The sequence below is a fragment of the Pelophylax lessonae genome, assembly GCF_965119305.1.
Source record: "Pelophylax lessonae genome assembly, chromosome: 1".
Lineage (NCBI taxonomy): Eukaryota > Metazoa > Chordata > Amphibia > Anura > Ranidae > Pelophylax > Pelophylax lessonae.
In genome coordinates, this window is record NC_138768.1 from 437,741,531 (window position 1) to 437,755,611 (window position 14,081).

Below are 14,081 nucleotides of genomic sequence, written 5' to 3' on the forward strand. Positions count from 1 at the left end.
CCCTGAAGCCGAGGTGACCACCGGAACAGCCAAAGCTTGATCGCTCGGAGCTCCAGACGTTGATCGGTAGCAAAGTCTCCCCCACCGACCACGTCCCCTGGGCGCAAAACGTGCCCAGAACTCCTCCCCAGCCCGACAGGCTGGCATCCATGGTGACAACCATCCATAATAGAGGTCGGAAGGACCGACCTTGTGTCAAGGACAGCGGTCAGCGCCACCACAGGAGATCCGACCCGGATGACTCAAGGAAATACTCCTTACCGAGGTGTCCTGTTCCACTTGTCCAGGATCTCCGCTTGCAGAGACCTGGTGTGAAATTGAGCAAACGGACCTGCTTCGAAGGCCGAGACCAGCCGTCCCAGAACCCGCATGCAGGTCCGCAAAGAGGAGAGATCGTCATCTCCTCTCAGCTCCGATCTCCTCCCGCAAAGTCCCGGTTTTTGTCCTCCGGAAGGAAGACCCAAGATTGAGCAAAGTCCAGGACCATCTAGGTACTGGAAACGAGTAGAGGGAGTCAGTGCCGACTTCTCAAATTGACGGCCCACCCAAACTCCTGAACCTTCACATCCAGATATTTTGCCAAGGTTACACATGAATTTGACCTTACAAGAGGTCGCCCAGGCAAACCAGGACCGCAATGCCCTGTAAACGCAGCAAAGCTAGACCGGAGCCAACACCTTGGTGAAAACCCTGGGAGCCGAAGAAGCTCTGATGACCCTCAAAAAACTGAATTTTTGTAAAATCTTACCTGTAAAATTCCTTTCTCTGAGTCCTCCGACAGTCGCCGCCTCTTCATATTCGTCACTAATGGGGTTATTGACCTTTGCTCCGTAGGAGTAGCTAGGCAACAGAATATATTAATATCAAATCTTTTAGCATATCCCACCCCCAGGGGGTGGTCCCCTCAGTCAATACCTCCCTGCTTCCTGCATTTCCAACTCAGTTTCAGTAGCATAGCAGTAGAGTACATAAACCCCAAAAGAGGGGCGGGGGCGGCGACTGTCGGAGGACTCAGAGAAAGGAATTTTACAGGTAAGATTTTACCAAAATTCAGTTTTCTCTTACGTCCTCCGACAGTCGCCGCCTCTTCATATTCGTCACTAATGGGGACGTCCCATAGCAGTATAGACATGAGGGGTGGGAAAAAAGCAGCCGCGCCTAAAGCAACGCAGTACCCACATCAGAGAAAGGAACCTTACCAAAGAGAACCAACTGGGCAACAGGAAAACGTGCTCAACAGGAGCAACAACCCAGGAAAGAACAAGTAACCTAGGGGTAAAAACACCCCAACAGCCAAGGGCCCTAACAAGGGACCCTAAGGCACTGCCGCACTAAGAACTTTACGGCCAAAGGAAGCATCTGCCGATGCCTGAACATCCACTTTGTAAAATTTTGAGAAGGTGTGAACGGACGACCAAGTCGCCGCCTTACATACCTGGGCCACAGAAGCCTGATGACGATAGGCCCAAGACGTACTCAGAGACCTGGTAGAGTGGGCCTTCACAGGAAAAGGAGGAACCTTCCCCTTCAAAGCATAGGCTTGCACAATCGTCTGTCTGATCCATTTGGCGATGGTCGCAGCCGACGCCGCCATGCCCTTCCGAGGTCCCTCAGGAAGGACAAAGAGAGAATCCGACTTGCGAAAGGATTTAGTCGATGACAGGTAAACCCTGATCGCCCTAACAACATCCAAGGAATGCAACGCCACCTCCTTTGGATGCTTAGGCTTCGCGCAAAGCGAAGGCAGAACAAAATCCTCATTGAGGTGAAATTCCGAGATCCTCTTCGGAAGAAAAGACGGGTTAGGTCGCAAGACCACCTTATCCAAGTGAATCACCAAATACAGAGATTTGAAGGACAAGGCCGCCAGCTCCGACACTCTGCGAGCCGAAGTGATCGCCACCAAGAAGGCAACCTTCTTGGACAACAGAGACAACGAGATCTCCCTGATCTTTTCAAAAGGATCATGTTGCAACACGGACAGAACAAGGTTCAAATCCCACGGAGGCAAAGGCTCCCTCCTAGGAGGGACCAAATGCCGCACCCCTTAAACAAAGGTGCTAACCAAAGAGTTAGACGCCACAGGGCGTTGAAAAAGAACGGCCAGCGCAGAAATCTGACCCTTAATCGTGGCCAGCGCCAAACGCTGGTCCACGCCCGTTTGAAGGAAAGCCAACACTCTCGACACCGAGTACGAGCGAGGGGAATACCCCCTGGACTCACACCAGGCAAAATACGCCTTCCAAGTACGGTAGTAAATATTCCCCGAAGAGGCCTTCCTAGCCTTGATCAAAGTGGGAATGACCTCAGGGGAAAGACCCCTATCCTTCAGGACCTGGCTTTCAACAGCCAGGCCGTTAAAGCCAGCGACTGTAAAGCAGGATGGAATATCGGTCCTTGAGGACAGGAGATCTTCTCGAAGTGGCAGACGCCACGGAGCGTCGACCACCAGATTCACGAGGTCTGCGTACCAAGACCGGCGAGGCCAGTCCGGTGCCACCAGAATCACCGTGTGCGGTTCCGAGGCCAACCTGCGAAGGAGCCTGGACAGCAGCTGAAATCGGTGGAAAGGCATACATCAGGCGATACTGATGCCAGGGCGCCACTAACGCGTTTGAGGCGTCTGCCCGAGGATCGCGCGTCCTTGCCACGAACCTTTCCACTTTGTTGTTTAGACGAGACGCGAACAGGTCCACATCTGGGAACCCCCACTTCGCGCACAACATCTGGAAGACATCCGGGTGAAGGGACCATTCTCCCTGGTCCAGGGTCTGGCGGCTCAGATAATCCGCCTGCCAGTTCTCCACCCCCGGAATGTGAACAGCAGATATCGCCGGGACGTGCGTCTCGGCCCAAGACAGAATGTCGGCTACTTCCCGCGCCGCTCGGGCACTCCTGGTGCCCCCTTGGTGGTTGATGTAGGCCACCGCTGTGGCATTGTCCATCTGTACCCGAACTGGACGGCCCTGAAGCCTGTCCGTCCAACGCAGAATTTATCGCTCGCAATTCCTATAATGTTGATCGGATTGATCGGAAGGGAGGATTCCTCCTCCGACCAAGTTCCCTGGGCGGACAGAACGCCCAGAACACCACCCCAGCCCGACAGGCTGGCATCCGTGGTGATCACCGTCCACGACAAAGGACGAAAGGACTTGCCCCCCGACACCGCAGGGGACTGGAGCCACCACAAAAGACCCCTGCTGGTGAGACGGCTCAACGACAGCCGCAGATCCAGAGATTGCGGACGCCCGTCCCACATGGCCAGGACCTCCGCCTGAAGTTCCCGTGTGTGAAACTGGGCGAAGAGAATCGCTTTGAAGGCCGAAACCATCAATCCCAGACACCTCATACACGTCCGGAGGGACGAGCACTGATTGTCCCTGAGGGACCTGACTTCGCACTGAAGTGTCCGAAGCTTGTCTTCCGGCAGGAAGACCTTCGCTTGAACAGAGTCCAGAATCATCCCCAGGTAGGGGAGACGAACCGACGGACACAACGTTGACTTTGGAAAATTTATCGTCCAACCGAATTCCTGCAGAGTCTGCATTGTGATGGACAGGTCGTTCACCAGGCCCTGACTGGTCGCAGACCGAATCAGGATATCGTCCAGATACCCCAGGACAGAAATGCCCCGGGCCCTCAATAAGGCCAGAACCGGCGCAAGCACCTTGGTGAAAACCCGCGGAGCCGAAGCGAGACCAAAGGGCAACGCCACGAATTGATAATGATCCTCCGCAATGGCAAATCGAAGGTACCTCTGGTGACCCTCGAAAATGGGGATGTGAAGGTATGCATCCTTCAAGTCGATGGAGGCCATGAATTCCCCCGGAACCAGGGCAGCCACCACTGATCGCAGGGATTCCATGCGGAACTTGCGAACCCGCACAAAGCGGTTCAGAGCTTTCAAATCCAGAATCGGACGTACCTTGCCCTCCTTTCTGGGCACAGTGAACAGATTGGAATAGAACCCCCGAAATCTGTCCCAATGAGGCACCGGAAACCACCACTCCCTGGGCCCGCAGGTCCCGCACCGCCAGGTGCAGATCCTGCAATCGCTCTGGAGTCAGCTGAAGGTTTGAGGGGAAAAATCTGCCTACTGGCCGAGAGAGAAACTCGATCTTGTATCCAGATTGAACGATTTCCTGAACCCACCTGTCCCGAATGCGGTTCAGCAAGGGTTGAAGAAAACCGAGCAAACGTCCCCCCACCCCAGAACCGGGTGAGGGCGTCCCTTCAGGCCGTGTTGTTATGGGCAGCAGACCCGGACTGGCCGGACTTCTGCTTACCCGCCCACGGCTTCTTCTGGGAGCCTTGTCCCTTGAAGGGCTTGCCCTTATAGTGCGACCGAAAGGCACGAAAGGACCCCTGAGAGGCCCTAAACGAGGTATTCTTCTTACCACGAACAAACTTATTCTTGTGAGTTTGGGGCAAGAGAGTGCTCTTACCCCCAGAAATTCCCTTTATCAGAGTATCCAAGGATTCGCCAAAAAGGCGAGATCCCGCGTAGGGCAAATTAGCTAAAGTCTTGCGAGAAGACTGGTCAACAGACCAACATTTCAGCCATATCAGGCGACGGTTCAAGACCGCCACACTAGAAAGATGCGCAGCCAAAGGGACCATATCTAAGTCCGCATCACACAAATACATGACACCCTGATGAATTTGATCCACCATAGCCAAAGTTGTCGGCGGGGCAGAGTCAGCCACCAGGGTGCGCCTGAGCACCTGCGTCCAATCCGCAATGGCTTGGGCTGCCATAATGGAAGCAAAAATAGGCTTCAGCATAGAACCAGCAACCGTATAAGCATGACGGGCCAGAGACTCCAATCTCCTGTCCGTCGGGTCCCGGAAAACCGGGGTATCCTCAGCAGGGATCGCAGTGGATTTATTCAAAATCGCCACCGCGTGATCCACTTGAGGCGGCACACACCAACGCTCATCAGTGGCGGGAGTAAATGGATAACGCAGCTTGAACCTACTCGGCACAGCGAAAGGCTTCTTTAAATTGCGCCATTGCTCATCAACAGCGCGCTGAAATTCCGTAGAGCAAGGAAAAACCTGCGATGTTTTGCGCTTTCTTTGCGTCCCATAAGAGGACATCAAAACTGGAGGACATGGTTCATCCTGTAAATGCAGCGTTTGCTTGATAGAAGCAACCAACTCATCCATGAGTGCAAGCTCTTCAGACGAGCCAGGGGGAGAATTATCAACCCCTTCCACCTCAGCCTCCCCGTCAGACCCCACAAGGTCTAGAGATGAGTGAGACCCTGAGGAAGGGCACTCCAGCCATAGCAGCCCCATCGCCCTCTGAATCAGAGGAAATAGACACTCTGGGCCGTTTTGTGGATCGATCAGCCACCAGCATCTGCACTTGAGCAGCTAAGTTTGCCACAATAGTGGCCAGATCAGCCCCCTCGGGGGAAGCAGCAGCCCCTTGGCCCCCCACCAAGGTGGGAGGAAACTTGCAATCCTGAGAATCCATGCCCCAGCAAGATAAGGAAGAAAGGGGTACTGCCCCTTTAAGAGCGCGGCGAGCGTAGCCCACCGCACCCACTGAATACACCGACCCCCACAGGGACAAGAAACTGGGCAAGGAATACAGGAAAAATGGGAAGATAAAAACCTGGAGAGATCACACAGGCTGCTGCCACCGATCGCTGTCCCAGAGCAAAAGGAAGTGATGCAAGACTGACCGCCCCTATGAAGCCTATGCAAGGCTACACAAACATGGCCGCTCGGCTGAGGATTCCTTGGGCAAATAGAAAATGGCGCCGACATGTGGTCCGATCGATCGCCGCACAGCATGCCCAAAATCTGACTGCTTCATGCTTACACCCAGTAGAGCGGGAGAGCCCCCCCCCCCTTCACAGCCCACACACAGGCAGCAAGTCCACACAGGAACTGACAGGGAGCACAGCAGCCACACAGACATGCAGGGTCACACAGTCCCAGACTGACACCCAAATAGACAGGTCCCCACATAGAGTTACACTTACCTGTCCGGATGGCGTGGGGAGCCTGCTCCAGCGACCAAACCGCTGCACTGAGGACAGGGAGTGTCGCAAGCATGACGCAGTGGAACTGCGGTGCGAAACCGCAATGGCGTCCAGTGAGGTAGCCACCTCACCGATAGCATCCCTGCAGCGAACAGGGATGGGTCGTTCAATGTGCCAGGGTAAAACCTAAGCTGAACGCTCGATGGCAGGCTGGGAAGCCCCTGGCCCTGAACCCTGGGATCCAGGGTGGCCAGACTGAGACCCAGCTCCGCACGATCATCTTCATCAGAAGAAGCTAACTAACGCTGAAAATAAACAGCTAGGTAAAAGAAAGAGAAAAAAAACTCCAAATAAAACCAAAAAGAGAAAAGAAGCTGAGACTAAGAGCCCCAGCACAGGAACAGCCCAACCTACTCCTGAGCTAGGCATTAGAAACTGAGTTGGAAATGCAGAAAGCAGGGAGCTATTGACTGAGGGGACCACCCCCTGGGGGTGGGATATGCTAAAAGCTTTGATATTAATATATTCTGTTGCCTAGCTACTCCTACGGAGCAAAGGTCAATAACCCCATTAGTGACGAATATGAAGAGGCGGCGACTGTCGGAGGACGTAAGAGAAATAGGGATGTGGAGATACACATCCTGCAAGCCAACGGATGCAGTAATTCCCCAGCCCTCAACGAGGCCATCACCGACCGGATGGGTCCCATCCTGAACGTCCCCGCACAAAGCGGTTCAGGGACTACCAGTCCAGAATCGGACAAACCGTGCCCCCTTTCCTGGGTACCGTGAACAGGTCGGAGTCAAAACAGCGAAAACTTTTTCCGAAAAAAGAACGGGTACAATGACTCCATGTGCAAGCAAACCATGCACAGCCCCCATGAAATCTCTGAGACGATCAGGGGACAGCTGAAGAATGGACGGGAGGAACCTGTCTGCAGGGCGAGAGCAACTCGATCTTGAGCACTTAAATTGGTTTGTGAACCCACCTGTCCTGAATGCCGGACAACCAGGGTTCCTGAAAAGAAAGCAGATGCCCCCCCACCCTGACAATGGGGAGAGCTTCCCTTTAGGGAGAGGTGGACTGGGCCGCCGAACCAGACTGACCGGCGTTTGGCTTACCCGACCACATCCCCTCGTGGCCACTGAGAAGTCCGAAGGGTATACCCTTCTTCTGCGTCCCAAAGGCACGAAGGCAATTATGTGGAGTCTTGAAGGAGGGCCCCTTCTGTGTGCGGGGAGGCTCTCCCTTGGTGACCTGGGGCAGACTAGTACTCTTACCTCCCGTAAGCCCCTTATCAGCTAGACTTACCCCAAAAAGACGATCCCCCTCATAGGGGACCTCAGATACCATCTTATAGGACGCGTGGTAAACCGACCAGCACTTTTACCATGTAATGCGGTGGATCGCAATCCCCACTGCCGACAACCGGGCGACCAACGGAGCCACGTCCAAGGCCGCGTCGCCCAGGAACATCGCAGTGTGGATGAGCTGATCCTGCTGCGAAGCCCCTTGCACCATGTCATAAGCGCCTGAGAGGCCACCACTGAGGCAAAACACAGGTTGCAACAGGGAACCCGCCACTAGATAAATGAGGCGGGCAAGCGCTTCCACACGCCAATCAGCCAGATCCCCAATACCGGGAATCCCCTACTGGCAGCAAGGTAGACTTATTCAGCCTAGACCCAGTGTGATTCCCTGCTTGGGGACACCGACCAACATTTGTCTACTGCCTCCAAAAAACGGAGAGAGGTTGAAAAAATGGCTAGGCCCCACCAACATGCCCTAATGCGCCGCCACTGGCCATTCACGATCTCGTGAAAATCCACCGGGGAGGAAAAAAGCCTGACCCAACTGTCTGGGGTCTGCAGAACCTGAGCAAAACAGACCGCCCACTTGACTGAGCTGGCGCATCATTAAGATAGAAAGTTTCTGTTAGGACGCCCATGAGAGCATCCATCGTAACGCGTTCCCGCGCTACCGAGGAGGAAGATTCCCCCTCCTCCTCTCCCTCAACGTGGAGGACCTGGACCCCTCAGGGGGACCATCGTCCATGGCAACCAATTCGGGCTAAGAATCAGAGGACTGGGAGGGCACTGGCCGTTTCTTATGGAGGAGCGTGCCGTCATCAGCAGATTCACCTGGGACGCCAAGTTGCCAGAGCAGCAGATATGGGTGCCAGGGGGGGAGGATACCCGAAGTCCCCAGCAGGTCAGCGGGGGATTTATTATCACGGGAGACCATTTTTGCCTTAAATGAAAAAAGGGACGCTGGCCCTTTAAATCGGCGGTTCCCGTGCCCCACCCCACCCCCCGGAATCTGCACCAACGGAAAGAGCTTCTTGAGAAAACACACAAAAAAATAATTTGATTTGGTCGAATAATGGTTGAGATATAAGCAAAAATCCCCAGCCTGTCAGCACATTTTTCACAGGATAAAAATGTGGAGGAAGTGACCTCACATCAGAGGCCAGCCCTCGAGCCCAGACAAAAGGAGCCTATTGAAAGTCAATGACAAAAGTCACAGGGAAAATGGCCGCTTGCCCTTACTAGGCATGTTGCCCACATCCAAGATGGCGCCCGACCGGCAGCCAGAGCAGAATTCTCACATGGCGGCTGTTACACAGAGCTTAGAATCTGCAAACCACTAAAGTGGCGGCCGCTCCAAACGGCTGCAAAATAAATGCACCAAACACATTTCTGGCTATTAGCAGGGACCCCAGGGAGACCCCCACAGCATTCCCATGCAGCGCCCCCAGTGGGGGCAGGGAGGGGAGGGAAAACCACAACCCGGCCAGAAGAGGGATCCTACAGAGACCGCCAGCCCTGCTATCCCCTAGGAGTGGGCCCACAACTCCCCAAACGTCCCCAGGGACAAGGGGGTTCAGTACTCACCAGTCCAGCAGCGGGCACCGCTCAAAAACAGGAGACCCCCCACCCTAAGTGGGGGTGCCATCATCCATGGAGAGACGCTGGCAACACACGGGCGATCCAGGTTGAAACCTCCTCTGCGAAGCACAGCTCCGCAGGCTCGCCCCCATATGGAGGGGCACTGTCGTTGCGAGGCCTGGGCGTACCAGTAACCTGCGATGCTCAATGGCAGGCTGGGACTCTAAGGATCTACGATACCCAGTCCGAGACCCAGCTCTGCAGTCACTTGTAGTCCTCCAGGAAAGGAATCCCTGACTAACTAGTGATAGTGAGAAGAAATAAAAATCTATTGTGTAAGAAAAAACACTTACATTCAGAAAAAAAAATATAAGAAAGCAAAGACGCTAGGTCTTAGCAGAGAAGACCTAAAGCTCTGCTCCTGATGCTAGGCAGCTTCAAACTGAAGTAATATCAGATTGGGTTCTGGTAATGGCTGAGGGATGGCCCCCTAGTGGCCGCGGCGATTGTCAGAGGACGCAAGAGAAATAGGGTTTCTGTACTTACAATAAAATCATTCTTAAAGTCCACTCCTCCCTCCCCTCCTACGTTATATTTCTTCTTTGGACTGCCTATTACAATTGAGCATGTGTGAGGTGGGAGGGGCCATAGCCTCTGGGGGATTGGAATACCATTTCTATGTGCCTAGTGTTCATTCTGTAGACAGCAGCATAACCTTTGGTTGCTTATTATCCATAAAGCTGTGCCCCTGACTGGATACATAGAGAATTTTTTTTTTTTTTTTTTTTTCTATTGGGTGTTTTTTTAGATGTTGTAGCCTGCATTTCAAGCAATGTAATTTTGTATAACTCTACCACACTAATTATTTCCTACCTTGAACAGCATCATTCAGCACAATGTTTTACCAAATATGTAAAAACACTTATTGGGAACTCTCCAATCTTGAGTAACGATGTATTTGAAGATGGCTATAACCACTATAGGAGAAAACTAGGAACATATCCCTGCAGAAAAACACATACCTGAAGCATTTGGCTAAGAAGCAGCACACTGCCCGGAGAAAGCCATCTTGGGATGTCATATTTTCCCCTCTGCAAAAGGCAAGGCCAAAACATCAACTCTGAAACTGCAAACAGATCTGTTTAATAATACAATGCAGACTTAAATGTACATTGTTCCTCAGACTGCACAAATAATTTTTGCCACTGTTGTACTAATACAGTTTAGTACTGCCTTCCTAAAAAAGGCATACTTAGGAGTAGGGATAGACCAATATGTTTTTTTCAGGGCAGATACCGATATTTTGGTCACAACGTATCGGTATGGGCCGATATTTTGGACATTTAAAGTTTTGAAAAATAGACAATTTTAACAAAAATCTGGTACTGAAGATGCTATTTTTGTTTAATGCTTAATGGATGGCTTGCTGGCACCCTGTGGTGGGTGGCTGGCTGGCACCCTGTGGTGGGTGGCTGGCTGGTACAGTGCCAGTGGGTGGGTGGGAGGCTAGTACAGTGCCAGTGGGTGGGTGGCTGGTACAGTGCCAGTGGGTGGGTGGTACAGTGCCAGTGGGTGGCTGGCACAGTGCCAGTGGATGTGGGTGGCTGGCTGGTACAGTGCCAGTGGATGTGGGTGGCTGGCTGGTACAGTGCCAGTGGATGTGGGTGGCTGGCTGGTACAGTGCCAGTGGATGTGGGTGGCTGGCTCGCTGGTACAGGGCCTGTGGATGTGGGTGGCTGGTACATGGCCTGTGGATGTGGGTGGCTGGCTGGCACCGGGCTGCTGTGGGTGGATGTAGGTCAATGATTAAATAGAAAGGTCACGTAAGAGGGTACATTTTACAGGGTACTGATCTTCAGAGTTTTTCATTGGCTGGGCCGTTTATTCATCTATGCAAAAGGAACATAGCATGTCTCTTCTGCAATAAAACCTTGCCTCTGACAACTTTTTTTTGCTTCCTAAAAGTTCCACTTTAAAAAAGGAGAAGTATGGCCAAAACTTCTTTGACCCTACTTTTTCTATGTTTTACAAGAGTGCAGTTTGTTTTGCACTTCTGTGACCCCTTTTCACTTAGCCATTTTGCAGTCAAGATCCACCCAGATGCTTGGACCGGTAGCTAGCTCAACCTCTCAGCGAACCACTAGGAGACTGATCCAGCCGCTCCCGCCCCCTCCACAGCCCAGCAATCCATTGAGCGCTGGAGGGGCAGAGCAGGAAGCGGATTATTGACAGTCACTGGATGTCTGCTCACTGAAGACTGAGAAATCAGCAGTGTTTGATCATTCAGTTTTCAGTCTAAGAAGCAGCAGGGGACCAAGGCTGCATCAACATGGGGGGGTAGAATTTTTTGTAAAAACGCTTACTTTTCTTTTAAAGCATGCCTTGAATTAGATTGGTTACTAGAACGATAAAATAAGAAAAAAAAAAATAGTTCTGCGCTACCAAAAGTATTGGGACGCCTGCCTTCTCAGCAGTGTTTCTCAACTCCGGTCCTCAGGGCACACTAACAGGTCAGGTTTGCAAGAAAACTGAATTACAGGTGATATAATTTGCTGCTCAGTGAATTGAAGTATTCTAGTCTGCATCTCCCCAAGGTAATACTTAAAATCTGGCCCGTTAGTGTGCTCTGAGGACCGGAGTTGAGAAACATGGCTTTACAGGCACATGAACTTAAATGGTATCCCAGTTTTAGTCCGTAGGGTTCAATATTGAGTGGTCATTACTGCATCTTGGTGCATCTCTATGCAACGCAAGGCAGATTGTGGCTGGTGGGAGGGACCAGCAGGGCGCTGTACATCGTTAAACATAGCAACCTGCCCCCAGTATGCCTCAAGAACCCTCAAGCTTTGCTGCAAGCAGTAAGCTGGCAACTATGCAAGTATCTAAATTCGTTAATGGGTGAATGTTATGCTGGCCATACACTAGCCGAAAAGCTAATTTGGACCGTTCATTCGTTTTTCATGCAGTTAATGGGCACAAATAGAAAATGGGTTTTAACTTTTCAGAGCTGAAAAACCGAAGGAACAGTTTGGAAAATTCTGTCGACCGAACGATAAATTGAAAGGTTAATGTGTTTCTTGCCCAAACTGTTTGCAGTAGGCATATGTGACAAAATTAGAGAATACCTACCGTTAGTTTACCGGTAACGGTGTTTCTTCCAGTTCCCTGCAGGACGGCCAACATGTGAGATGGTAGCTCCTCCCAAACAGGAAAAACTCCCATTGCTCTACTGTTAAAGGCCCCACCCTTCCCTTGGGCGTCAGATGTAGTAAAGTAGAATCCAAACCAGTTCACAAGGGATTTACAAGCCCTTAGGCACCTACGAGTTGCCCTCACCCTTTCCACAGGGCGGGAAGTAGGCCGTCCATCCTGGAGGGAACTGGAAGAAACACCGTTACCGGTAAACTAACGGTAGGTATTCTCTCCATCCCTCCAGGACAGCCAACATGTGAGAGGATAATAAAGTAACCTAACTGGCCTACCTTAGGGCGGGGCCACTGCCTGCAGTACTTTCCCGCCAAAGGGCAGGTCTTGCAGCGACAGTATTTCCACACGATAATGCTTCATGAAAGTATCACGGCTGGACCAGGTGGCTGCACCATGGATTTGTTCCCAAGAGACGCCTGCCTTTTCGGCCCAGGATGTAGCCAGAGCCCTTGTAGAGTGAGCTTTCAGCTTTGTTGGGACTGAACACCTGCAATCTCATAAGACATGGTAATGGCTTGCCTTATCCATCTAGAAATTGAGGGTTTTGCAGCCTGCGTACCCTTCCTTGGTCCAGAGTAAAGGAACAGGAGGTTATTAGGATTTAAACTCCTTGGTCCTCTCTAAATAAGTGAGGAGACACCTCCTCACATCTAAATAAGGAAACTCCATTTCTTTTTCATTCCTTGGATTGTCACAGAAGGATAGTAGGACAATCTCCTGCTTCCTATGGAAATGAAACGCTACCTTGGGTAGATATAAGGGATCTGGTTTCAGAATAATCCTATATGAAAAAATTAACATAAGGGGTTCCTTTATCGATAAGCTTTGTAAGTCCCCTACCCTCCTGGCTGTAGTGATAGCCAGGAGAAAGGCTATTTTTAGAGTCAATACTCCTCTAATGGTTCAAAAGGACTCCTGGATAACCCTTCTAGAACCCTGGTTAGGTCCCATGGTGGGAACCTATTCTTAATGACCGGGGTGACTATCCCTGGCTAACAAAAATCTCTTCATCAAAGGCTCTTTAGCTAGACTTGAGTCTAGAAAAATGGAAAGAGCCACAATCTGTACCCTAAGGGTGTTCATCACCACACCCTTATCTACCCCATCTTGGAGAAACTCCAGAACTTTGGGGACAGAGGCAGACAGTACATTTTTCAGTTTCTGCCAGGTACAAAACCTTTTCCAGACCTTTAAATAAATTTTCTGCGTCACTGGCTTTCTGCTCATAAAAGAGAGTATCTATGACTATCTGAGCAGCCCTTCCTTTTTAGGATGGGATGCTCCTCAAGTAATACCTCCTCTGGGATAATACCAGCTTGGGACGGTTGTCAAGCTGTTGATGCAGGACTCTGGGAGTCCATTTTGTTTTTGAGAGGGAGCTTTTGTCTCTTTTGTCTGGTGAGGACTGCAAATTCCAGGACCGCCCGCTGTTCCCCTATTGGGGCGATAAGATCGGTATTCCTGAGATCCGGGGCCCTCACCGGCACTGAGGGTTAACCACCCTGGTATGCAGGCCTTTTTATGTCACTTGGCCTCCCTGGACTTAGTTCTATGGCTAAAAAGAGCTAAATTATTTTCCATGTTTTAGGGGCACTCTCCTTTTTGGAGTGTTGTCTCCTAGTACCCTTCGAGGCTTGACCCCTAAAAAATTTCCTGGGGTTGTCCCAGGGTGGTATTTTGGAAAAGGTTTTCCCTTTCTCTGAGGATCTGTATAATACTTCCTCCAAACCTGTGCCAAACAGCAGGGATCCTTCGAAAGGTAATCCACAAAGCTTTACTTTTGACGTGAGGTCTCCTTCCCAAGCCTTTATCCAAATTGCCCTACTTGCGGAATTTACAAGGGCAGCAGTTTTTGCTGAAGCCACCACGGCTTCTACTGCAGCATCTGCCAGGAAGTCTACTGCTTTTCTTATCCCTGACTAGGAAACTCTCAGATCCTGGGATCCTCCCTCCTGGGAAGTATGTCTTAGAAGTTTTCCTATCCAGAAAT

At 51.4% G+C, this 14,081-nt stretch overlaps 1 protein-coding gene across 1 annotated transcript in view; it reads right to left on the minus strand.

Moving 5' to 3' along the window:
* Window positions 1-14,081, minus strand: part of MELK (maternal embryonic leucine zipper kinase) — a gene marked incomplete at its 5' end in the record, with an annotated part of 116,699 nt that overhangs the window by 68,466 nt on the left and 34,152 nt on the right. Inside the window, one exon of the mRNA XM_082246439.1 lies at window positions 9,907-9,975. Within this exon, the coding sequence (XP_082102565.1) occupies window positions 9,907-9,975 (69 nt within the window). The remainder of the gene's footprint in view (window positions 1-9,906; window positions 9,976-14,081) is intronic.